The sequence below is a fragment of the Kogia breviceps genome, chromosome 19 (genome assembly GCF_026419965.1).
Source record: "Kogia breviceps isolate mKogBre1 chromosome 19, mKogBre1 haplotype 1, whole genome shotgun sequence".
Lineage (NCBI taxonomy): Eukaryota > Metazoa > Chordata > Mammalia > Artiodactyla > Physeteridae > Kogia > Kogia breviceps.
In genome coordinates, this window is record NC_081328.1 from 36,164,088 (window position 1) to 36,190,489 (window position 26,402).

General features: G+C 48.3%; 1 protein-coding gene across 6 annotated transcripts; it reads right to left on the reverse strand.

Moving 5' to 3' along the window:
* Positions 1-26,402, reverse strand: SP2 (Sp2 transcription factor). 6 transcript variants are annotated; one of them, XM_059047077.2, is made up of 8 exons: positions 26,305-26,371; positions 24,664-24,776; positions 12,697-12,773; positions 11,141-12,115; positions 3,831-4,143; positions 2,798-2,972; positions 2,390-2,583; positions 1-1,114 (listed from the first exon to the last, which is right to left on the reverse strand). In XM_059047077.2, the coding sequence occupies exons 3-8, from the start codon at positions 12,757-12,759 to the stop codon at positions 1,014-1,016; spliced, it is 1,821 nt and encodes a 606-aa protein (XP_058903060.1). In that variant the 5' UTR covers positions 12,760-12,773; positions 24,664-24,776; positions 26,305-26,371; the 3' UTR covers positions 1-1,013. The 6 variants fall into 6 exon arrangements, with proteins under 6 accessions (XP_058903060.1, XP_066876740.1, XP_066876741.1 ...); XM_067020639.1 differs by lacking the exon at positions 24,664-24,776 and adding an exon at positions 13,933-14,038 and having other exon boundaries at positions 26,305-26,364; XM_067020640.1 differs by having other exon boundaries at positions 11,264-12,115; positions 26,305-26,362.

Below are 26,402 nucleotides of genomic sequence, written 5' to 3' on the forward strand. Positions count from 1 at the left end.
TAAAGTTGAATTTTTGTTTAATTTAAAAGCCTCAAAAATAACAAGCAATATGTTTTTAAACATGTAGTAGACACAATTGTCTATTATACAATATACACTGTACACGAGTAGGGCTTGGGCTGGTTGGGGTGGGTGAGATGAGGGCGAGGGATGAGGTTCAGGATGGGAAGGTGTTTTACCTGAATCCAGATTCGAGTTGAAATGCTGTGTCGTTTAGAAAAGAGAATTACTAGAGTGCGAAAAAAATTCGTATGCTCATAATTGCCCCCCAAAAACCCTAAACTAAAAGCAGGCATGGGGGAGGTGAGTAACAAGAACAGGAAGAAGGGAGCAATTAAATAAAACTTCTTTAAAGCACACACAATACACAGTGTTCATCATCGGAAGTAGAGTATAAGGCAACGTTCTCCATAGAAAAAGAGGGAAATCAGGGAGTCCGTGGGTAGCTTTACTTTTTAAATAGAAAGTTGGAATGTGCTGGAGGAGAGCTGGGGCGGGGCAGGGGCATGTGGAGTGGAGGCGGCCTCTGGAGCCTCTCCGGAGGTGGAGCTGGATGCCAGTGGTGCCCTGGGTGCAGGGCCCCAGGGCACCCACAGTGGCTGAGGGGGCCAGGGAGGTGCAGGAGAGGGAGGGGCATGGCACGATGCGACTCCGGCAGTGTTTGGGGGAGGGGGGCTCACTTTGCTCCTCGATGGAGTGAAATTCATGTTTTTCCTTTGGAAATAAGGGTTCCCACGCGTCCTGGTTTAGAACGTCTCATTGGGCACGGCCACTGTCCACGGTCTGGGCAGGCCGGGAGCTTGTGGTGAGAGGGGAGGGCCAGGGCGGAGCCAAGGGGCTTCAGAAGGAGGTGAGTATGGGGCAGTAGAGTCCCTTCCTGTGGGGACAGTCGCAAAACAGGAGGGAGGGGCGAGGGCGGGCCCAGGGCAGCTGTGGGCCTTCTTTCCTCCAGGGGCCCAGGCAGGACACAGGCAGGGGTCTGCAGTCTGCGAGGCCTCCCGCCTCAGTTGGCCTTACAAGTTCTTCGTGACCAGGTGGGTCTTGTAATGCTTGGTGAGGTGGTCACTCCTCATGAAGCGTTTCTGACACTGGGCACACTCGAAGCGTTTGTCCCCTGGGAAGAGGAGATGCCCGTCACTCACAGTGCCATGCCCCGGAAAAGGAGGCACACACGTGAGGTGTGGGGGGCGCCTGTGAAGCCGTGTCACCGGCCTACCTGCTGCTTACACGGTGCTCCCCATGATCCACTGATGGGAACCTTTGTCAGTGCTCATCCCCCTCCCCCCCATCACTCTCCAGTCTGCTTTGTTTCCATTCCTTGTGCTGTGCCAAATGCTGTACTTGTGCGCCTGCACCCAGGACACTTCCCGTGTAGCCTGTCACCTACTTTCTTCTGATCTTTGTCCCTCTGACTAACCCCCGCTCAAAGTCCTCCCCCTCACAGGAAAACCCCACTCCCCTCTGACCTGCCAGACTGAGCCACACACCGGGGCTGGGTCTGCTGCTGTTCTGAGTATTTACTCTGCAGCCTGCAGAGGGTGGACGAGACCTGCCCCGCCACACTGGCCAGGGGCCAGAGCTTTGGGCCTCGTGTCCCCAGGCCCAGGACAGGCGTCTGCTCACTGGGGGCATCTGCCAGAACGGCGGTTCTCAAAGCATGTGCTGTGGACCACTGGAGACACCCAGGACAATCTTGGGTGGTAGATGCATGAACGATTTTCTACTTTATAGTTTTGTATTTGTTTGCCAGTACATTAAAACACTTAGCTATGATCCCGAGCCTGTGATGTGAAAAATAATACTGCACTGGACATAAAAGAGTAAAAATAGTGAAAAAAATAGTAAGTAAAAATAGCGAAGTGATTTAAGGAAAATCATTCAGTAAATAACAGTAGGAAAGGTGAGGCAATGTGGGATAGTGACTAAGAGCGTGAACTGGGGAGCCGGAGGGCCTGGGTTGAACCAGCTCCACCAGTCACCGGCTGTGTGACCCGGCCCCCCTCTCCATGCCTCAGTAAAATGGGCACAATCAAAGTACCGTCCCCACAGAGTCGTTATGAGGATTAAATTAGTTAATGGGTAGAATGTGTAGTATAGTGCCTGGCACAAGACGCCACTGATCGTTAAACAAATATGCAGCTTATGGCAGAAGTCATCAAGGCTGTGCAACGCAACTGACCTCACTTTGGGAAACGCTGCAATAAAGGAATGGTTTGCGAGACTTTCCGGGTAGTCCTGCACCCCGAGGAGACAGTCTGTAGCTCTCGCTCAGTGCCGCAGTTCCTTGGCCAGGCCAGGAGTCTCCATGTCGCTGAGGACAGTGGAGTGGGGATGGGGAGAGAGGCAGGGAGCGGAAGTGTGGAATGGGGGGGCGGGGAGGGGCGCAGACCTGTGTGGGTGCGGGCGTGCCTCTGGAGCTCGTCACTCCGTGTGAACCTCTTCCCACAGAAGAACCAGTTGCAGACAAAGGGCCGCTCGCCAGTGTGCAAGCGCACGTGAGCCCGCAGCAGGGACGTCTTACGGAAAGTCTTGCCGCAGTCAGGGATGTGGCACACGTGCTTCTTCTTGCCCTGCTCTCCAGACCTGGGAATTGGGTGGAGGGTGGGGCGGAGGGAATGCGAAGCAGAGAGAGCGGGGAAGTAGAGAGATGGGGGAGGGACAGGATGGAAAGAGGATGTGGGGTCAGGTCGGAGAGCACGGAGCCGCTACCTGGTCCCCTCTCTGTCTGTGTCCCAGGGAGGGCTTGGGGAACAGGACACACGCCAGGCTGGCCACCTGGCCCATCTCCTCAAATCACCTCTTGTCCCCGTCCTTGCAGTTGGGACACGTGCAGGCCATACGGCGCCGCTTCTCCCCGGGCTGGGCCTCTCCAGCCAGGGCCTGTTCCATCTGCAGCTGGATCTGGGTGGGGCTCAGCCCACTGATAGTCAGGTTATTCCCAGAAACATTCTGCACTGTCAGCTGCTGCTGCCCTGTGGGAAGGAGTGGAGCAAAGTTCAGGGTGAGGAAGCCCAAAGGGGCAGAAGAGGGAGCCTGACCCCCTTCTTCCTTCCTAAACATAGTAAGGTTGACAGTCAGAGCAGCTAATATGTTTGAGAGCCTGCTATGTGCCAGATACCATTTTAGAGATCTTAAATGTATTAATGCACTTAAGTTTCATAACCCCATGAAATAGGCACTATCATCCCCCTTTTACAGGTGAAGAAACTGAGGCTCGAGATCACACATGTCGAACTTGTAGAATCTGGATGGGAACCCAGTCAACTTCAGAGTCAATGCCCAGAACCAATATACTACACAGGCCAAATTCACTTTCAGACATTGCCCACATGGGTCTTGGAGTGTTTTTCCAGAATATCCTCCAGCCTTAGGCCCCTGTGAGACACCAACTCTGCTCCCAGGAAAGTCTCCAGGGATTTTTGTTAACAAAGGGAGAGATAGTTTTATGGGCTTTGGATCAAATCAAACCCTCTAGGACTTGCATAAAGCCATCAAAGCAGGGGGACTGCCTGTGGGTGGACTCCTCCCAGGCCACTAAACCAAATGCATAAAGTACTGAAAATTCACTTAAGGACGAAGGGAGGAAATTCAGAGAGCTCCCACTACCTTGAAAATTGCCCTTCACCCAGCTAAAGAATGCAATGAACCATTTGTGCTAGGTACCTACAATGTTCCTTTGATTATGTGCAAGGCTGCTTTCATACTGTAAATATCACCAAACATTACCACTGAACTGAGAAGTGCAGCACAAGCCAGTCCAAAGGCTCCCTCCTTTCCTTCCAACCTTAACTCAAGGCTGCCCATGCCTGGGGCCGGGGGCCTTCCCTCACCGCCAGTATTGGTGATGGTGACGGGCACACCCTGGACCTGGACACCATTGATGTTGATGGTCTGCATGGCCTGGGCTGCCGCTGCCAGCTGGGCTGCATTCAGGCTGATGATGCTCCCGGCAGGGGCAATCTTTGGCAGGGGACGCTCTTTCCGGAGAATTGCAGCCGAGTGCTTTTTGCTGGTCCCGCTCAGATGGGCAGCACGAGACGGAGGGCTGCTACAAGTGGTGGTGGAGGTGGTCGCAGCTGTTGCTGGGGGGCCATCTTGGACAAGGACCGTCTGTACCTCACCAGAAGGTGTACGGATGTAGACCTGGGAGGGGCCAGAGAGAAAAAGTCGATGCCCCCTGAGAGCCCTGGCTCCTGCCCCCCTCCCCTTTTTTTTGCATTAAAGAATGTTTATATCGGGCTTCCCTGGTGGTGCAGTGGTTGGGAGTCTGCCTGGCAATGCAGGGGACGCGGGTTCGCGCCCTGGTCTGGGAAGATCCCACATGCCGCGGAGAACTGGGCCCGTGAGCCACAATTACTGAGCCTGTGCGTCTGGAGCCTGTGCTCCGCAACAAGAGAGGCCGCGATAGTGAGAGGCCCGCGCACCACAATGAAGAGTGGCCCCAGCTTGCCACAACTAGAGAAAGCCCTCGCACAGAAACGAAGACCCAACACAGCCATAAATAAATTAGTTAATTAAAAAAAATTAAAGTACATTTTAAAAAAAAGAATGTTTATATCATCCATTCCCTGGTATAACACTCTTGTCATGTCCCCTGCATTGGCAGGTGGACTCCCAACTACTGCACCACCAGGGAAGCCCTCCTGCCCCCTTTCAATGCAGCATCATCTCCCTGCCCAAGGGAGAAGAGGGTGCCTTTTTGTCCACCCAAGTCCTCTCCAACTAGCCCAGGCCTACATTTGCCCACTGTTGATGTTCAACAAAAAGGGCTGATGGCATCCCTGTACTAAGCTGACAAGTGCTGACTGTTTATTTGAAACAAAACATTTAATTTACTTAGCATGGAAAAACATAATGCCAAATCTCAGAATTGAAGAATTAGAAGGCAGCTAAATGATGACCTCACAAAAGATGCGCTATGAATGCTCATCAAAGAAATGAAAACAGCCTTTAGGAGGCACAATTAGTGGAGAGACTACTGTCTTTCTCCAATTTATACCAACAAAGATGGTACAATAAAACATAATGCTCACTGTTGCTGAGACAGTAGGGAAATAGGCACGTGTTCTTATGTCAGGGGGTGTGAAGTGGTCTAGGCTTGCTGGAGGAAAATCTGGGAATATGTGTCCAAAGCCTTTAAAAATATACATGTTAGAGCCTGAGAATGAGAATGAACCGTGTGGTACTGGATGGGGATTAGAGGTATTGATGGAAACTCTTAGGTTTCAATATAACTAGAGAAATATAGATATAAGTGTATGTATGTATGTGTGTGCATGTCTGTATCTATCTTGGTATTACATATATATATATAGGTATATTTATATATACTTCTTAACTGTGTCCACTGAGAAAGGCTGAAAGCAGCAAAACTCCAGGAGCAGTGAGCTCACCTAGCACCCAGCTCTTAGCTTCTAAATCCCATGCTCCACTAAAAGAAACCAGGGCTCCTTGGAGAAATAGCTGATTCGAGGACTGCGGTCAGGGGAAGTACAAGACCTTGGAACACCTCTTATACCAGAAAGTAAGGAAATGCTCAAAGAATGGTGGTGACATGTGAAAAGAACACAAGAGCCAGCTTGGAGGGGTTCCCACTGGCTAAACATAGGATAATTTGAACATCAAAATAACAATACTAATGGATTATAACTCAGTGAATAAAACAGGAACCTATGAATCCATACTGACTTAAATAAACAAATGGGCAAGAAAATGATATAATTTAAAAAACTGTTATCACATCCTCCAATAAAAGGAACTAGGATTCCTAGGACAAATGGTTGATCCCAGGACTGGGGCTGGGAAAATAAAAGGAATTAAGTACTGACACTTGCTACAGCATGGATGAACTCAGAAAATGGTGTACTAAGTGAAAGAAGCTAGCTGCAAAAGATCACCTATGGTAAGATTCCATTTACATGAAATGTCCAGAATAGGCAAATCTATACAGATAGAAAATGGATTAGGGCTTCCCTGGTGGCGCAATGGTTAAGAATCCGCCTGCCAATGCAGGGGACACGGGTTCGAGCCCTGGTCCAGGAAGATCCCACATGCTGCGGAGCAACTAAGCCCGTGTGCCACCACTGCTGAGCCTGCGCTTTAGAACCTGTGAGCCACAACTACAGAGCCCATGTGCCTAGGGCCCATGCTCCGCAACAAGAGAAGCCATTGCAATGAGAAGCCTGTGCACCACAACAAAGAGTAGCCCCCTCTTGCTGCAACTAGAGAAAGCCCATGTGCAGCAATGAAGACCCAACGCAGCCAAAAATAAAAATAAATAAATAAATTTATTTTTTAAAAAAGGGGCTTCCCTGGTGGCGCAGTGGTTGGGAGTCCGCCTGCCAATGCAGGGGACGCGGGTTCGTGCCCCGGTCCGGGAGGATCCCACAACCTGTGGAGCAACTAAGCCCGTGCGCCACAACTACTGAGCCCACATGCCACAACAACTGAAGCCTGCACACCTAGAGCCTATGCTCCAAAACAAGAGAAGCCACCGCAATGAGAAGCACGTGCACTGCAACGAAGAATAGCCCCTGCTCTCATCAACTAGAGAAAGCCCGTGCGCGGCAACGAAGACCCAATGCAGCCAAAAATAAATAAATACAATTTAATTTTTTTTTTTTTTTTTTTTTTTTTTGTGGTACGCGGACCTCTCACTGTTGTGGCCTCTCCTGTTGCAGAGCACAGGCTCCGGACGCGCAGGCTCAGCGGCCATGGCTCACAGGCCCAGCCGCTCTGCGGCACGTGGGATCTTCCCGCACCGGGGCACGAACCCATGTCCCCTGCATTAGCAGGTGGACTCTCAACCACTGTGCCACCAGGGAAGCCTAAATAAATTTATTTTTTTTTAAGCTGATAAGAAAAAAAAAAGAGACTGGGAGTATGTCAACACAGATGCAAGAGCCAACCAGAAAGAGCTCCAAATGGCCAGACTTGAAACAATGTGAGCAACAAAATAAATAACGCAGTACTGGATTGTAACCCAAAGTATAAAATAAATATACATGAGTCTCTACTGACATAAATACATGATCGAATAAAAAAATAAATGGTGGGACCTCCCTGGTGGCGCAGTGGTTAAGAATCTGCCTGCCAAGGCAGGAGACACGGGTTCGAGCCCTGGTCCGGGAAGATCCCACGTGCCACGGAGCAATTAAGCCTGTGCGCCACAACTTCTGAGCCTGTGCTCTAGAGCCCATGAGCCACAACTACTGAGCCCACGTGCTGCAACTACTAAAGCCCACATGCCTAGAGCCCGTGCTCTGCAACGAGAAGCCACTGCAATGAGAAGCCCTCATACCGCAATAAAGAGTAGCCCTCGCTCGCCGCAACCAGAGAAAGCCTGCGCACAGCAATGAAGACCCAACACAGCCAAAAATAAATAAATAAATAAATAAATTTATATAAATATATGAATAAATGGAAAAGAGACAAATCTTCCTTATAGAAGAATTCCAAATAATATTATATAGATACTTTCCCTTCCGGGATGTATAGCTTAATTCTCACCCCCACTCCCACCCCTGACGATGGGAGACTTAGCAACTTACTTCCAAATAACTGAAAAAGGGAAAAGTAGCAGCTTTGATGAATGAAGAAACGTGGCAGACACCACCTTAACCAAGTGATAACGGTTAACATCAGGGATGCTACATCATCAGAGATGTTGTGTGGACATCATGTACCCCTCATATAATGTGATGAAAAGAGGCGTTTCGCCTCCGTGGTATTCTTTCCAAAAACCCACAATCCAGCCTGGGGGATATTCTATAGGATACATGACCAATGTGCTTCTAGTCTGTCAAGATCATGGAAAACAAAGACTAAGAAGCTATCCAACCGGAGGGGCCTGGGAAAACATGCCCACAAGTGCAATGTGGTATTTGGACGGGATCCTGGAGCAGAAAGAGGACATAACTGATTAACTGATTGGATGGTGACATCCAGTCAAGTCTGGAGTTTAGTGAACAGTAACATGCCTATGTCAGTTTCTTAGTTTTGACACGTGTACCCTGTTATGTAAGACGTTTAACAAGGTGGTGGTGGGGGACCAGGTGAGAGGTATAAGACACTCTGTACTACCTTTGCAACCTTCCTGTAAATGTAACATTTTTTGGCCACACAGCAAGGCATGTTGGATCTTAGTTTGCTAAGCAGGGATCGAAACCAGGCCCCCTATGGTGGAAGCGCAGCGTCTTAACCATTGGACCGCCAGGGAAGTCCCATGATAAGAGATTTTTTTTAATTAACTTTTTATTTTAGAATAAGTTACAGGAATTCCCTGGCGGTCCAGTGGTTAGGACTCTATGCTTCCACTGCAAGGGGCCGGGGTTAGATCCCTGGTCGGGGAACTAAGATCCAACATGCCTTGCAGTCTGGCCAAAAAAAAAAAATCTCTATCACAGTAAAAGCTACTAAAATAAGTAGACAAAAGTCTGATAAGGAATGAGATATTTACACAGAAAGGTATCTCCTTACAAAATACTAATCCATTACAAAGAGAAAAAAAGTAACTTTAAGGTGCAGAAACCTGCTAAATATCACTTTAATCATCACCAGTACTGAGACAAGTCGAAATCATGCACCTCCTTTTGGGATGCAGTGAGAACACAGCATCACTTCTTTGATATTTCTGCAAAAAAAAAGTGTACAACTTGCATTTATCCATGAGGGAACATCACACAAACCTAAATTGAGGAACGTTCTACAAAGTAACTGGCCTTTTAAAGTGTCACGGTCATGAACATCAAGTAAAGACTGAGGAACTATTCCAGGTCAAAACAGACTAAGGAGACATGACAATTAAATGGAATGTGTGATGAGATCCTTTTTGCCACAAAGGAATCACTGCAACAAGTGATGAGCAACCTGAATGGGGTCTCTGAATTAGACATCAGTGTGTTTCCTTGCTAATTGCCTATGTTTGAAGGTTATCTTGTTGTTCTCCTTGCGTGTAAGAATTACACACTTTCTATAAAACATTTGGAAGTAACAGAGGCATGGTGGCAACTTACACTCAAATGATACAGGGGGAAAAGTCACCTGTTTAAAAAAAATTCTGCTGTGATTTTGATTGGGGTTATTTTTGATCCTTGGATTATTGAGGACTGTGGTTCTCAGTTAAAAGCAAACAAACCTCATGTTATCTCTTAATAAATACACATCTCATCCTCAATTTTCTGGTATGTGCCCCTTTTGCAAATCATTGCTATTTTCTGCATATCTGAAGTTTCTGTTACTAGAACATTTTCTTTCTCACAATGTAGAGCAGAGGTCAACACACTTTATCTGTAAAGGGCAGAGAGTAAATATTTTAGGCTATGCAGGTCATGAGGTCCCTGCCTTGTGGTGCAAAAGCCACACAAATGGGCATGCCTGTGTTCCAATTACACTTTATTTACAAAAACAGATAGATGGGCCAGATTTGACCTCAGGGCTGAGGACTGCCAATTTCTCTGATACAGAGTATGATACATTTTTTAAAACGTGCATATCCTTTGACCCACTTTTAGGAATTTATTTAGCGGTAAGATTAGAAACAGCCTAAATCTACAGTTGGGTAACAGACAGCACCTCCTGGATACTGGAAAACTATGTCATCATTACAAAGTAATGCAGTAGCTAAATCTTTCTGCATACGTATGCTTATTTCCTTACGAAGACCTGGTTTTAAGCCCTGCCTCCATCAGTCTCAGAGACACGGGACCTCAGGGAAGGGAGGGGAGGCACTGCGGAGGGAGTGGGAGCAGGAGCGGGTATAGCCTCAGTTCTTCACCTTTAAGGTAGGTCTGATAAGGGAGCCTCACACGTGTTGTAACAAAGTACACGATTCATAGAAAACCACGATTCATAGAAAACCCTTGGCAGTATGCAATATGCCAGAAAGGAGGAGGCACTTGAGGGCAGGCCTCAGATTTCCTGTGCATCCATTATGTCCGCAGCTCAAACTCAAGCGTACTTCTCCACCTGGAAGACTACACAACTCCCTACTGCCGTCACTCACTCTGACGCCATGGTTCTCTCTACAGACAGCTAGATTATAAATTCCTCCATAGCAGGAGCTGGTTTTTATATTTTAAAAAATCCTTGGGCTTCCCTGGTGGCGCAGCGGTTGAGAGTCTGCCTGCCAATGCAGGGAACGTGGGTTCATGCCCTGGTCTGGGAGGATCCCGCATGCTGTGGAGCGGCTGGGCCCGTGAGCCATGGCCGCTGAGCCTGCGCGTCCGGAGCCTGTTCTCCGCAATGGGAGAGGCCACAGCAGTGAGAGGCCCGCATACCGCAAAAAAAAAAAAAAAAAAAAAAAAAAAAAAAGAAAAAAGAAAAATCCTTGTATAATTTTAAGTGTAGCCCCTGCCACACACAATAGCCAGGGTGGGCCAGGGTGGAATAAGGACAAAAATGTAAGTCAGAAATCTGAGTCAAATCCTGGCTCTTCTGTCATTTGTGCAACGTGAGAGCTGGATACTGGGTAACTTCTCTGAGTTCCAGGTTCTCCATCTTCAACATGGGCCTAATCTCTGGCATTTACTAGGTTTACACAAAGCATAAAACCTGCCCTGCAAAGCCAAATAAATTTTAGTATTACAGCACCTTAATGAATGCCAAAAATAAGTTCCTGCTGAAGTCAGCATCCCAGAGGAATCTATCCTAAATGTTCCTGCTATGAAGCTAGGGTGCTTCTTCCTAATTTTTTTTTTTTTTTTGTCATTCACAATGATCAGCATTTTTCTCATTGGTTTTCTTACTTTACATCAAATTCTATGATTCTGACTAGAATTTTTTCATTCTTGCTATCATTCGGAGTATGGAATTCTAGAATAAAAAAATAAACTTTATTATTAAAAAGTATGTATCTGCCTGCTACTCATCCCCTTGCCAAAAGACTCCCATAAAGAAAGTTTCCAAAATATAGGTTCATAGGCATGTCGCATCTGATTTCTAAAGATAAGCAGTGCGTGGCCCCATGAACTGGCAGAAATGGCCACTTATTACCCACCCCAAACAGTACTGACTCCCAATACTCAGGTCAGATCGGGAGATGCATCAGCATCATCTAGGAAAACAAGCCAATGGGGATGGAGCATCAGCCGTTTAGAGCTGAGGAGGAGAGGGAGGCGCGTGCAGAGGGTGTACGTGGTACCTGAGTAGGCGACGGCTCAGCAGCCTGGATCTGAAAGTTCTGGGAGGGCTTCTGGGGGACGGTGGGGAGTGTGGCGGATGCCGCCTGCACCACCCGCAGGGCCTGCTGGGGGATCTGCACTACCTGCTGCTGCTCGGCCTTGGGGGGCACCACCTGGACCTGCTGGACCACAGCTGGCTGGCCCCCACCAGGGCTCTGAACGATGAGCAGGTTGTTTCCTGCCTGGATGATGTTGTCCGCTGTGGTCTCGATCAGCACCGTCTCCACCTGTTCGGTCACGGCCACGGGGGGCTGGGAGGCAGGAAGACTCTTCTTCCTGGCTTTCTTGTTAGTCTTAGAAAGCGGGGCCGGGGGGCTCTCCGTGAGGAGCTGAGTGGGGGCCCCGGTGTCGCTGGTGTTCACAAGGTTGTTGACAGGCAGAGTAAGTGTCACATTGCCCCCTCCACCTGTCAGCTTCACCACATTGGCCGCGCTCTGCACCGGCGTGGTGGTCGTACTCGACTTCTGGACAGGGGCCGGCTTGATGGGGACAGGCTTGTGACTGGATGGTGAGGGGGTGATGATGGCTTGGCTGGTGCCAGGGATGATCTGGATCTGGTTGGTGAGATTGGGCTGTACCTGGATGGTCTGAGAATTGCTCGCCTGAATCTGAGGGACCGCCTGGTACTGGATACTGGCATTCGATCGGGTCCCTTTGTTGATCATGGTTGGGTTCTGGATAGCGAACACCAGCTGCCCACCAGGATAGGACGCGCTCAGCTGTGACCCCTGAATCTGCAGTATGTTTCCTTTGGAGGATAAGATTCCAAAGCTATTCTTGCCGGGACTGAGAGGGAGAGGGGCAGGTTTGATAGGGACGAGTTTCCGTGGTGTGGGCTGCGGGGGAGCAGGAGGCGTCACTGCAGCTTCAACAGCTGGAGGGCCAATTTTGCTACATGTTGCAGCAAGCAGGGCTAAGGGAGATGGCTGGGAGTCCTGCAAAACACCACGTGGAGAAAAGGAGTGAGACATGAGGCCTGCTGCCCAGCCGCCCCACCCTTTAAGATCCTCTCCTCTTCGCAGGCTCCTCCCCACCAGCGAGCAGGGAGCCAGCATCCTCTTCTGGCAGTGGCCCCTGTCTCCCCTTCCCCGCTGGTTTCTCCATTGAGAAATTAAGGGAGAAAGGGTGAGAAATGTCTTTCTCAGGAAGGAACTCCCCAGAAGCACCCCTTGACAGGGCGAACTAACAGCATGGGCTGACCACTTACTCCCCACTGGCCTAATGGTGTCTAATGGGGACACGGAATCACCCTCAGCTTATAGATGGAGCTCCGTTAGCCCACCTTACTGAGTCATCAAGTGAGGAAGGACTGAGGAAGGGAGGGAGGGAAAAAGAAAGGGAGGGGGACAGGAGGAATAAACCCTTTGGAAGAGTGTTTTCCAGTGCTTGGGACATGACTTTTTGCCTCGGAGTTATAGTTAGCGAGGGCAGAGCTCAGCTGCGGTCTCATGTCAGCTTCAGTGAGTCCTTCCAGGCTGATGCAGCCCCCAACCCTCAGAGCCCACTGCCCACTCGCCTGGGTGGTGGAGGCGGCAGGCTGCAGGTAGTCACTGGGACTGACAGCGGCAGTGGCAGCCATGCTGGTCTGTGGATCTGTTGGAAGAAAAGAGATGGAGTAATACCCGTGATGCCCGAAAAGAACCCAAGTCCCCTTGCCTCAGATTTTCTTTTTGCCTCTATTTGGGCTGCTTCCCCATGAGAGGTTAATGACCTTTCCCCATACTTCCCCACTCAAGGTTAGCAGCCCTACAACTCTTTCAGTAGATGACCTTCTCCCTTTCTCAGACTCAGCCACCTGAGGCTGTGAGGATAGCTGGTCCTGCCTCTATCGGACCGTCTCCTCCAACCATCATAAAGTCTAGGATAACGTGAAGATACCGAGATTATAATAACACTGACTTCAGTAACTACGCTGTGCCACCTAATGGAGCCCTCTCTGCCGGGTACTGCTGACTCTCCCCAGCTAGACTGGAACCCCTGTACGGTGGGCAGGGGAAGCCCCCAGCTAATCCTGTGGCTCTGACCCAGGCTTCCTGCTCACTCCTGCTGTAGCCAGATGCCAAGCCAGCCTGGGAAGGAAGCATCTTGGGGCCAGAATCCCTGTCAAGGAGGACATACCCACTCCATGCAAAAGTCTTGAGCGCTTTATGCTCAGCCTTCACCACATAAGCACAATGTCCCAGGTACAGATTATATATAGCACACAGGTAATTACTTTAAATGAATTTACAGTTTTACACGGGACAATAGGCATGGCCCCATAGGTATCACCGAGATTAGGAGAGCTAATAACTGAATATAATGAGAATGAAAATAATAAATCCTATTTTTCCTTAAATGTGTATATATTTCTACATATGAATATAGCAGGAAAAAGTCTAAAAAAGAGGGGGGCTAAAATATTAAAAGCCATTATCTCCTGGTGGTAGATTTTTTCTTCACTTAAAGAATTTTTCCCTCTGTTTTTCTGTATTTTCTCATTTTCCCCACAACGAATTCACTCTACTATACTTGTTTTAAATAAAGGAAAATAAAGAACGTTGAGGAAGTAATGAAAGGAATCTCTACTCTGAACTTAAGTCTGACCTAAGAGAAATACGAGTAATGGAAATCAGGAGAATTTGGGGGGAAAGGATCTAAGCCATCTTATATAGTTTATAAATCACTAAGGATGGGGGGAAAGGATCTAAGCCATCTTATAGTTTATAAATCACTAAGGAAAAGACCACCAGGCAGAGAGTCAGACTTGTACCTTAGACCAGTGGAAAGAAGGTTTCAGGAGGTACCGAAACAAGAAGGGTATTACTCAGAGACTGAAAGAGGCAGAATGACTCAGGCACGGAGCCCCCGCTGGGCATCTGGCAGGAAGAAGACAGGCAGAGGTCAGGAAGAAGGCGGAACCACTCACATTTCAGCTGCCTCTGGCTTCTCTCTTTGGGGGAATGATTCTTAAATGGGAAACGTAAAGAAAAGGTAAAGCAGGAACTGCAGCCCAGGACAGGTAAGTACAGTAGGCTCATCAAAGCCTTAAATGGTTTCCAGGCCCTAAGGCCACATGAACTGCACTCCAGAGTAGGGAGACACTTTGCAGGCACACTTGCAAACTGTGTGAGGAGCTAGAGGGGAGCTCTGGGCAAAATCATATATGTGGATCCTGAAATATTACAGACACTGATCCTTAGCAAAATCCCAGAACAAATGACTGAACAGCAACTACAATTACTGAGGCGAGGAAGCAGTGATCCCAAATAATAAGCATGGGGTTGCCAAAAACAAGTCACGCTGAACAAACCTGTTTCTTTTTTGGGGGTTTTGGTTGGCTACATCAAGACAATGGTATATATACACTGTGTACTTTATAACAACAAAGCATCTGACTGAAATGTTCATAGTATTCTTAGGAACGAGAAGGAAAAGAACTGCAGGCAGGATGACAGTCTGGTTTGGAGGCTAAGCTGAACGTGCCTCCACCTAAGTGCTGAGACCCAGGCCATCCTGAGCAGTTTGCTGCTACAATGTCAACCAGGGTCTCAAACTACGGGTGCATGCCAGGACCAGGATATGCAGGCTTCTCCTCGGAGGTTCGTGTTTTCTCTACCAGAATGTTTTATTCTTGTGTTTTCACTGTGATGATCATCTTTTAAAAATGAACATATACTATAGATCGCTGGGTGACTGCTGCTTAACCAAGATTTGCACATTTCTGGGCCTGTGTGTGTGTTTACAACTGTACTGGTACCAAGTGGCACCACTATAACTACATGGGCTAATTAAGACAACTCAATTCTGCACATGTAATTCATGATACATCTGTGCACAGTGAGGAATGATGGCTCTTCAGAAGCCTGGGAAGACCATGCTGCTGGGCACTAGACACTGCAGGGTGGGCGTGCGGAACTCAAGGAGCCCGGATGTCAAGTCTGTGCTGCGCTTACACGGACAGCAGCAATTTGGGTTCAGTCAACTGTCTTCCTCCCAAAATGATGTTGTTGGTTTGAGTTTTATCGGCTTTTCTGTAGTTATTTAATTAAATTTTACAGGAACTAGATCTATGAGCTGATAAACAGATTTATGTGCATACATAATTAAGGCTGCAGCCTTATAATGAGAACAATCTAAGTTGACTGAAAAACATTTTCCCTTTAGAGCAGTGTTCAAACTATTTAGACCGTGAACCACAGTCATAAAGACAATTTACATCAAGACCCAGTGTACGCATATACATCCCGACACATGCTTCCCTGCCCTGTGCTGATGTAATAAGAATTTCCTGAAACAAAATTTACCCTTGCTACATGTCACGGGCTTTGGTATTTTTCTACTCTATTTCATTTTTTAAAATGCCGGTTATGACTCACTAAATTGGTTTTGTGCCCTAGAGGCTGGAAAACACGGCTTCAAAGCAGTCTCTCCATCACCCAAGTTTGAGAAACCATGCAAAAGACCTAGAAGGCAAATTAACTCCATGGATGTCACAAAACTGAGGACTGTAAACACAATGGGTGTCTGTATTAGGGTTCAAAGAGATCTTAAAAAACTGGTATGTGCAGTGCCTAAGAGCATGAGGCTCCAGACCAAAATGACAATTCAGACTGTGCGATGGCTGGGGCATTCCTCTCCCAGCCTCAGTGCACCGTCTGTAAAACCGAGGTAATGTCACCCTTACAGGATTCTAGGAGGCGTCAGTAATATGAAAAACACTGAGCACACAGGGGGTTATCAATAAATGGTGGTTTAAACTTTGAAGCTGAGTAAACACTGCACTTGGGTTAAGCAAAAAAAAAAAAAAAAAAAAAAATCACATGTGTATAGGACAGGAAGACAGCTTAATAGCAGTTCTCATGAGAAAAAGCCCCAGTGGTTTTGACTCAAAGTTAAATGGGTAGCAGTTAGAATCTAGATGTGGTGGCCGAAAAAGCTCCTGCAATCCTGGACTGAATTTCCAAAAGTTCAATCATAGAAGAAAATAATAGTCCTCATCTGCTCTGCACTCAGGCCCCATCTGGAGTGTCAGGTTCTGTCCTGAGGGACATTTTGAAAGGGGGATTTTCAAATGGAGCTCGTTCAGAGGAGGGCAGCCATGGTGGTGACCAGGACACCAGAGGAGCGATAACCACCAGGGTGTTTATTCCATACATCTGTTCAATGGGTAGACTTTGGGGTGGAAATTTCAGTTTATTAGAGGGGACAACTTTCAAAAGGTGGAATCAGTTGCCTCCTGAGGTAATGTTCTCCCTTCTCTGGAATCATTTAGCCAGAGGCAGGACGTGTGTCTCTGTCAGAAATGGGATATCTAGATGGGGTGGGAAGTTGGACTAAATGATCTAGTTTGAGAATTTAAACTTGTTTATAATCCTCAAACCATGTTGCCGATAAAAACACAGGATGAGTTAGCTGCTGGCAGGGCTGGGAAGGGAAGGCAGGGGCTCTCCCAGGAGGCTCCCCTGGGCTCAGGTTCACTTAGCTAAAAATGGTGAATGACTCTCCCTCAGACATCCCCCCGTTATGAAACTGAAGGACACTAGAACAGGACAGAGTGCAAACAAAATGAAAACTGGCCCAGTGCTTATTCACCTCCCTTTCCCATCTCCCTCTCTCCCCCTGCAGTCATTATCACCCTGGACTCAAAACTGTCTGGAGACTGGGCTGGGCTAAGAGGCTCTTCAGTTTAATAAGTTACAGCAGAGTCTTGACGCCCTTGCAGACTGCGGGCGCCCACAGCGTCTTGGTTGGTTTCATTTGCCTTCCCCGCTGGCCCCTGAAATACTCCTCCAGATCTCAAACCAGTGGTTTTAATTATCTCTCCTGGAGTCACTCAGAGTTTTGTGGGCCCTGGGCTGTAGACCTGGGCAACCAAAACAGAGACTAATCTCCCTGCCACTGCAGAATTATATCCTGGGATTACCCATGAAAGGGAAAAGCAGCATTTCCAGTTGGTGTTTGGAAATGAACAGTGGTTAAGAAGTAGCATGGATGCCTAACTGCAGGACTATATTCAAAGGTACTTTAGAACCTCGTTAATTTGGAGCCTTATATTTAAAATGTATAATCTGGACATATATTGTACTTAGCGTTTCCTTCATACTATTAAAAGCAAGGCTAAATAGTATATGAAGCCTGCAAAGGGACTCTAAGGCATAGTTAGGGAACTGTTTTATATACCACTGCCACTGTTTCAATCTTTCCATTTGCTTTTAACAGCAGTTTATATCTGCTCACTGAAACCTACATTTAGCAATGCTGGTGAGTGGGGTTATTGCATATTCTTGGAAGAAAAGGCTGCATTTCCTTCAGAGTGCTATCATTCAGACTTTCATTAATTTGGGTTGGCTAAAACTTCCTCAACAGTTCCCTGGCTCATGAAGTTTTACAGTGATTTACTACATAAGCAATAGTAGCTCTCTTAGGCTGCAAGGAAAATTTCCAAGGCTATCAAACAAAGCTTCCAGACAGGGGTTGGGGGGCATCCAGTGCCTGATAGGACCACACCTGACTTTCCTTTTCCCCATGCTGGAAGCCAATTTAATTCCAAAACCAGGGGAAAAGCATCCCCTGAGTGTCCCGGCTCTTGATGTACATACAGATCGTTCATTTCCACCTCCGTCCCTCCAGCTACAGCTTCCTCCCTTCTCGGCCAAACTTAGTGGAAAAGCTGCCAGCACTTTGCTACCCCCTCCTCTCTCACTTGGACTCTCACCCCAGCTCTCTACTGACACTGCACTTGCCCAGGTCACGAGGGACCTCCTCATTGTTAAATCCAACGGACCCCCTTCAGCAGTTTCTGACCTGTTGACGATTCCCTCCTCTTTGAAATCCTCATGGATTTTCTCCTACCTCTCTGGCCAACTCTTCCATTTGTGGGCTCCTCTTCCTTTTGCCACCCCTGCAATATGGATGTTCCTCAACATCGTCTTTCTCACCCAACACCCATTCCGTGAGTGACTGTGCCCACTCACATGGCTTCAGGTACCTTCCACAGGCTGATGACTCCCAGGTCTATGAATGGCCTACATCTGCCCTCTGAGTGGCGGACCAGTACATCCAGCCCTCTGTGGGCCTTCCACTTGGGCTGGCCACAGAACTTCCAAAACTGAGCTGTCACCTTTGCCCATTCTCTCCCCAGCTTTCTCACCCCCAGCCACCACGGGCCTCCTTCCAGAGCCTTGAAGAGCCTCCATCTCTGCCGCTGCCCTTTCCTTGCTTAGAGCTCTCTTCTGCTCTCTTCACTAGCTAACACCTACTCACCCTTCAGGTCTCAGGCAGGTTTTTTTTTCCCCCCGGAGAGCCCACTAGGCAATGTAACAGGTATACCATTTCCTCAGAGAGGCCTTCCAGGACCCCTGAGATGAGGTTAACTCCTCTGGTAACTCACCACCATTAAATAATCATGGGCTTAATGTCTCTCTTCCACACTCATGGAAGGGTGGCCCAGGTCTGTCTTCACCGCTGAACTGCTACATCAAGTCTAACCCAGCACAGCAACACTTCAGTGCCTGCACGCTGAACGAATGATGAATATTTTTGGTTAAACGAGCCTCTCAATCACAACGAAACCTGAACGCCATCCTCATCACCATTCAGTCATCCATCCTCATCACCATTCAGTCATCAAGTCCTCCTGGGTCTGCCTCCTAAATACAAACCTCTCTCCATCTGCATTATGCTGGCGTTAACCACCTTCGGCCCAAAGCCTTCAAAATGGCTTCCCAGCCTCTGGCCTAGCCACCTCTAATCCAGCCTCCACCATCAGGTCCGAAAGAAGACTCTTTTAAAATGTAAATCCCACACAGTTACTCCCCAGATTAAATCCTTCAATAGCTTCCAAAGGATTTTAAGATAACCTTATAAAGGCCAAAACAAGCCGCCCCCTCCCGCCCTGCACCTCCCCCTCTCCTACTTTATCTCTTGCCCTTCCAACTCTCCGGACAGGACAAACACTTCAGTTTTTTCCATTTCTGTAACTACAACATGTCCTCTCTCACTCGGAGCCTAAGCACACTCGATCCCATTTGTCTGGCCAACTCTGGTCCCTCTTCAGAGCTCATTTATAACTCTCCTGACATCTTCCCTCCTGCTCCCCAAGTCTGGGGCAAGTGCCCCTGCTCTGTGCCAGTGTATATGCCCCACGGCACCCCTCACAGAACTCCCCCCACCCCCCATGACGGAGCAGGGAGTGCAGCTCTGTTCTAGGGCTCTTTCCATAGGCTGACTCAGGGAGCAAGCACCACGTAATAGGAAGAGGCCTCAGGTGGGACCCCAGAGCCCTGGCCATCAGACTAGGGGCTGTTCCACTGGTCTTTCACTTGAGAATACTACTCTTGAGACAGGGGCTGAGAGAGAAGGGATCCAAAGAAATACCACAACAGCAGGCTCTGGGAAAGAACTTGGCTCAAACTCCACAGCCAGGCCTGGGGGTACTAGGTTTTTATTGCCTCATGGGGTCCTACCACCCTGGCTATGGCCATCTTGGCTGTCTGCTGCGGTATTTCCCCTGGAGGAATTTCACTCTGTATAGACAGTTCTCCTGCTGGCTATTTTGGTCAGCTCAGCTGGGCCTGAAGCCAACAAAACCGTTCCTAAGCCCAGTCTTTTCCAGTTGCCTAGCCTGGAAGAATTCAGAGCTGGAGAGGGAAAAGCAAGCCACAGCTGGTTTTAGAGAACAAAGTTGGACCTCAAAGGGAGCTGACAAATGGGCTCAGAGAATCAGCTTAGCTGGAGAAAGGATCAAGAAAGATTCCAAATTGCTCTGAGCATTTCTGAGAAGCAAATCTCCAACAACTATAATAACCATATAAAGAGCTCTGTTAACAGTAAAAGGAATTTCATTGACTTTTCAAGAAATGAGAACAGTTCTGGGCGTGGCTAATGCCACAGGCTAAGAATGGAGATCTTGTCTCCACCCAGTTATTGAGACACCCTGTCTTCCCTGTTCCCAACTTTGACCCCAGCCTCAGCCCGTGACCCTGATGTGAGTCCACAATTTCATCAAGAGGTTAAAATTCCCTTTATAAGCCAAGATCCATTATTTCTCTCCTTTTCAAGCAAAACTCCTTGCAAGGGTCACCCATACTTGCTGTCCCTCATTTCTTTCCTGCTAGTCTTTCTTGAACCTGTTCCAGCCAGCTTGCCCCCTCCCATCCACACCACAAAAACTGCTCCCATGACCAGTGACCTCCACGTTGCCAAGTCCAATGGTTAATTCTTAGACCTCAGCTGGTGCTGATCTGACAGCTGGCCCCTCTTATCTTGAAACACTTTCTTCACTTGGCTTGTAGGGTGGCCTCCTACCTCTCCAGCTGCTTCTTCTAAGACTCCTTTGCTGGGTCCTTGTCTCAAACTCTAAATGGTTGGGCTGCTCCAGGGCTCAGTCTTGGGACCTATTTTTCTTCTGTCTACACCTATTTGCTGGGGGATTTCATCTAGTCTCAGAGATTTAGAAACCAATAATATATATAGGTTCTATATAATGATGACTCCCAAACTTGTATCTTCAGACTTGTATATCTGACTGCCTACTGACATCTCCACTTGGATGTACTAATAAGCAACTCAAATCTACCTAGCCCCAAACAGAGCTCCTGTTATCTCCCTAATTCTGTGCCTTCTCCTGACTTCCCCACGGCAGTGAATAGAACTCCATCCTTTCAGCTGTTCAGCCCTAAAACCTTGGGAGTCATCCTCGACCCTTTTTTCCACTCTACACTTGTCAGTAAACACTTTCGGCTCTACCTTCAAAATATGTTCAGAATCTGATTGCTTTCACAACCACTTCTTGTTAACACCCAGGTTCACGTCCCCATCATCTCTCACTTGGATAACTGCAAAAGCCTCCTAGCTGGGCTTCTGACCTTGTCCCTGCTGGTTTATTGTCAACACGCATCCAGAGATCCATCAAACTTAAATGAAATCATGTTACTCCTCTGCTCAGAGACCCCAGTATTCCGTCTCCCAGTCAAAGTAAGAGTCCAAGTCCACACCATGACACATAAGGGGCCATGTGACCTCTCTGACTTCTCCCCGTCACTCTCCCTCATTCACTGCTTCAGCCACGCTGGCCTCCCTGCTGTCTGTTCCTGAACATGCCAGGTATGGCCCCTCTTCAGGGACTCCGTACTTGCTGTTCTCTCTGCTTGAGTTCTCACCACCCACTCCCCAGATTGAGCCTGGCTCAATCCCTCCCTTCAGGGTTTTACTCAGACTCCCCTCCTGGACCACCCTATGTAAACCGCTCCTCTCACTTCTCCCTTCCTCTATTTGGTTTTTCCCCTTAGCACTTCTCATTGTCTAGTATCTACTAGTTAGCCTTATTTATTGTCTCCCACTAAGATGTAAGCTTCCTAAAGGTAGGGACTTCTCTCTGCCTTACTTAGTGATGCACCCCCCCACCCGCCCGCCCCACAACCTGGCACACAGCAAGTGCCTGATATATGCTTGTTGAGTGCATAAGTGAATGAATCCTGGAGGCTGCAGAGCGGGAGAGCCTGAGTAGAATTTAAGAACCAAAGGAGAAAACCTGCAGACTTGCATATCCTGGCACTAGGCTGGGATCCACTCACCAGGTCAGTTCTGCTGATCCAGTCCCAGAAGGAACTCAACCTTGCTAGTCACCTCACACAGGGACAAGAGCCCGTGTGTGGACCAGCACGGTCCAGTCTTTCTTCTGGACAGAACTCTCAAAGCACATACCTCATCACCACACACCGGGCACCACATCTCAATGCTTCTTTCAATTAACAAGTACTGGGAAGTTCTTTTCCGAGTGAGTTAAGACAACGTGCGTACCTGCTGTCTGAATACCTCTTACGTGCCTCCACCCTGAATCTCTCTCCTGAAAACATGACCGTGTTGTTTGCTAGTTTGCATCCTATCAGACTCGAAGGGACCCTGGAGAAGTGAGTGGGGACATGGGGCAGCCAGCAAGGGATGGTGAGAACGCTTCACTCTGACAGAAGCAGTCCCAGGAAATGGTACAAAAATACTGGGCCTCAGAACTCTGTCGAAAACAGGAGAAAAAAAAACCCAAGACATACTTTTCCCCCCTAAAGTATATCATTAGGTACAAACATGTGCTCTCTGCTTTATTTGTGAGTCACTTCACACATTCATCTGGGGCTATGATCGGTTCTGAAATGAGTAGTGACTTCATTTCCCCTGGGACGAGAGGGCTGGCTCACCATTTACTTTTTTGATGGCTGGGAAATGTTTTGGTCTGTTCTGAGGCTAGTCTGAGAAGACTCCCAGTTAGACACTGGCCAGGGGCAGAAATATTCCACATCCAATCACGTGGCCCTGCCTGCTGTCTCTTACTGCCTATTTACACCCTCTGAAAGGCAGCTTTGTGATTCCACCAAGTCCCCTAGGAGAGGTAACAAACACCCCAAAGAGGAAGCTCTGGAGAGAGGACATTTGGGAGTGTGGAGGCCAGTGCCTGCTGGTTCCTGAGTCATTTTCACTGCATGGCTGAGATGAAGAGACCACCTAACAGCCTAAATCACAGCATGGGGACAAACACTTCTCAGTGTGGTGGTGCTTCTGGCTAGGGACAGCATGCAGTTCCAATGTTGAAACAAACTATAGCTCGGGGAAATGGCCAAAGGAAGGATTCAAACAGCTGGGTCTGCAAGCACATTCTTCCTGTGACACAAACAGCCCTGACATCTCAACATTGCTCGGAGCTGCTCACAGAGGGTAAACTGAGAAGCAGCAAAACAGGGCACTTAGCTCTTTATACTCCTCTGCTCCTGAGTGGAGCTCATCTCCCAAGAGCGTGGCAGCTCGAAGCCCATCCTCATGAGAAGCAATCCCCTATGCTAGTGGCGGCCTCAGAGCATCCGCAAAGAGTGCGACCTAGACGTACAGTGGAAGTGGTAGCTGGTAGCGTCCTTCAAGCTGCCAGTGCTGACTCAGCTTGCTCCTGGGCTCTCTTCTCAGCCTCGAGTGAGGCAGTAGAAAAATCAGTTTTCCATTCTGGAATCCTGTCAACTGGAACAAATCAACCAGTACTACCTGGGAACATCTCCACAAGAGCAATCTCTAATCTCCTTCCTACTCAAGCTAACAGTGCCCTTGAGTTAGTAATGCCCCATGTTTTTACCCACTTAATTCATCTTTCCACCCAGCTCCAACAGATAACTGACAGCAAAGTGAGACCTCCCCACCCTGAGGTCTCCTAAGAAAATACTGCTAGCCAAAAAAAGATCTGATAACCGAGGAAGTAGTTCTTCAGAGAGAGAGACTTTCAACTATGTTCAGAAATATAAAGATCTAAGTGCTGGCGCTATGAAGGAAGACATAAAGAGAAAGCTTTTTTCCCTTCCTTCAACAGAAGGAAGTCACAAGAGGAGTTGCACGTGGATCCAAACAAAAGCAAAGCAGAAACAAAAAAGCAAAAACATCAACAAATGTACTCCATGATGGTGTCCATTTCTCAGACCATCTTGGCTTCCAGCCCACCATGGAAGCCAAGTGTCCTGGCTTAGAACTTGCTGGGAAGACGGTCACAAATCCAGTTAAGCTGCTCAAAGGGACACTCCAGATGTATCACCCAATACACTAATAAGAAAATATTGGAGCTTCTCCAAATAGATTTTGCTCTAAGTCTGCAGCCCACGAGGTTTCAGATTGGACGATGTAATCATTTAGACTCAGAAGTGTTCTCATCTCTACATTTTCTGATACTCTACACACCCAGTGTTTCTCTGCATCTTTCATTCTGTGGCTATTGTTCCATCTCCTCTAAAATAATTCCTAAGTTTTTCAATCTTTGGAAGTAAGGCTTCCAATTTGTGTGTCTACAGAGAAAGGGTAAAGGTAAGTCTTAGAAGAACATGCTACATTTCCATCCAGCTGCTAAACCCAAGCCAATACCAGGGTCTACTGGTTAGCTGCAACAAGCTTAAATGTTTTCAGAAAGGCCCTGGTTGGGCAATACTTGGCGTAAAGCAAGCTTGGGAATGATCACATACCTATAGCAAATAACTGTTTAGGGTACAAGAAACTATGCAACTTCTCTGAAAGGCTGCTATTCATCAACAGAAGAACTAGAAATTTCAAGGCCAAAGATATCAAAATGAACTGTCCTCTCTGCTGTTATGCCATGAGGCTCCTTCCCCCCCAGGCATTTGCCAGAATCTTCTTAAAGCTTCTTCTTTCCTCTGACAAGCCTCCAGGGGCCCAAACTTAATAGAATCTGAAAGAAAAGAGCCTGCCAGTCTATGTGCTGTCAACAGTGAGGCCAAACTCTTCCTCCTGGAGTCAGTTCTCCCTGCTGAGCAGTCACATGATGCTCCAATTATGAACTAACTCTACTTGGGTCTCCTTGGCAAAGAGACTGTGTCTTTAGCAGCCTAGCTCAGGGGGCTCATAATGTCAGACCAACTTATTTTTTTTCTTCTCTTTTTGTTGTTGTTGTTGTTGCTGCTTTTAAACAAAGAGGTTAAGCCTCTGTACTACCAAGTGGAAGAACCAGAATTAGAAAACTTACCAATCGCCCCAGCCAATGAGAATCCATTTCCAACAGGTATTAATGCCTGTTAGAAGCCACTGGAACACTGACATCATCAGCCCAATTGATAGGTTGTCTGACAGATTCGCCCCCTTCATCGCACACAAGAATTTAAAACAAAACAAGACACTGCAGTTATATTCATTATTGCAGACACCAGGTTTGTGTTATCAAATCAAAATTACTCCTGTGGTGTGGACTCCAGCATCATTCCCTTCAAAGCCTAACTGAGCTGGCCAACACCCTAAACTTTCTAGCCCAAAAACTCTTATCCAAAATACCAACTCAACACTTAGCCCTCCACTGTGATAGTTAATGCCTTCTGGGGTACAGCATGCAAGTTTTAGACAGTGCATGCCAGTGTACCTTGCAACAATCATCACCCTTCTATCTGCAACGAAACCCAAATAATGGGGGACCATGGGCCAATTGTTTAAAGCAGAACTACCGGCTCCTCCCTCCCTTTCTCTAAGGAAACAAATAAGTGAGCAAGAAGTAGCCTCAGAAGAAACAAACTTCGGGAGAATGTGCACTGAGAAAAGCCAGACTGAGTCCCTCTGGATCAAGTTAATTAAGAAACAATTAGACATGACAGTATATTGGAATCAAAACCAAGGAATGAAGACAAGTTTCTCAATTGCCCTGAGGAGAAGACGCAGTTCCTTTTCATCTAAAATTAGAAAGCCACCAGGAACATAAGCCAAGAAGCATGGGTAGGAGGCTGAGAACCATAATGGGGACGAAGGTGGGGTGGAGGAAGAAAGTAAGTATCCATTGTGTTTTATTTCTTCTGTCATTCCTCAGGTTTGCTCCTGGCCTTTGGGATTCAGCAGTCCCCTCCCTCCCCCGCCCGGGATGTCAGGTAACAGGCTGGGAACTCTGTCAACAAGTTCTTAAACGTTTCACAATTCTGCAAAGAGCTGGCAGACAATCTAGTTGGAGGTTCAAGGATGCAAGTGAAAATATTAAAAGGAGGTTTCTGCCCACTCCGCAGTCTAAGGCGATAGGTCATCTGCCTAGGGAGTGCCCTCGTGTCCTGACACCATCTCTCGACTGGGATACATCACTAACTAGGTTGGCTTCCACACCCAGCAGTGCCCATGTGGTTGGCGCCGTCGGAATTTCAAGCTTTCCCCCGCCCCTCTCTGCACACGGAGAACCTTGAATTGCGGATGGGCACCTAGAGTTAAGAGTGCAAGAGGGTCCCCGAACACAGAACAAGCGCACAGGACGTCGACCGCCTCCTCAGAGCAGACCCAGGCAATGTCCCCGGGCCTGCTAGCGCTCACGCGAGTCGGCCACCGGGCGGAGGGGGTGCCAGGCCCGCCCCGGGTGCCCGCTGCTCTCGCCAGCCCCCGGAAGCGCCGCCCTCCAGCCCAGCGGGCTCGGAGGGGGCGGGGAGTCGAACGCCCCCTTCCGGGTGCCTCCGCCTGGCTGGCCAGCCCCGCTCCTCCTCCGGGCGGGAATCCTCCCTCCCCGCCCCTCCCGGAGCCGGGCCCCGGCGCCAGGCCCGGCCCCAGGGGGGAACCCCCAGCCCCGGCTCCTCCTCCCTGCGGCTTCTGCCCGTCTTCCCGACCCTTGAGAGCCGGGAAGACCCCGCCGGCAGCGGCCAGGACCCACCGCTCATTACGACATCTTCCTCCCTGGCCTCCGCCGCCTCCGCCGCCACCGAGAGCCTGACACCGCCCGCTTAGCACCCGCCAATCCCGGAGCCCGCC

What these genes read in the sequence shown, in the direction of transcription:
- SP2 (XM_059047076.2), bottom strand. An exon ending in CACCATCACCAATACTGGCG is followed by an intron (nt 2,973 to 3,830) that starts GTGAGGGAAGGC and finishes TCCTTCCCACAG; the next exon opens with GGCAGCAGCAGCTGACAGTG. An exon ending in TGCAAGGACGGGGACAAGAG is followed by an intron (nt 2,584 to 2,797) that starts GTGATTTGAGGA and finishes CCCAATTCCCAG; the next exon opens with GTCTGGAGAGCAGGGCAAGA.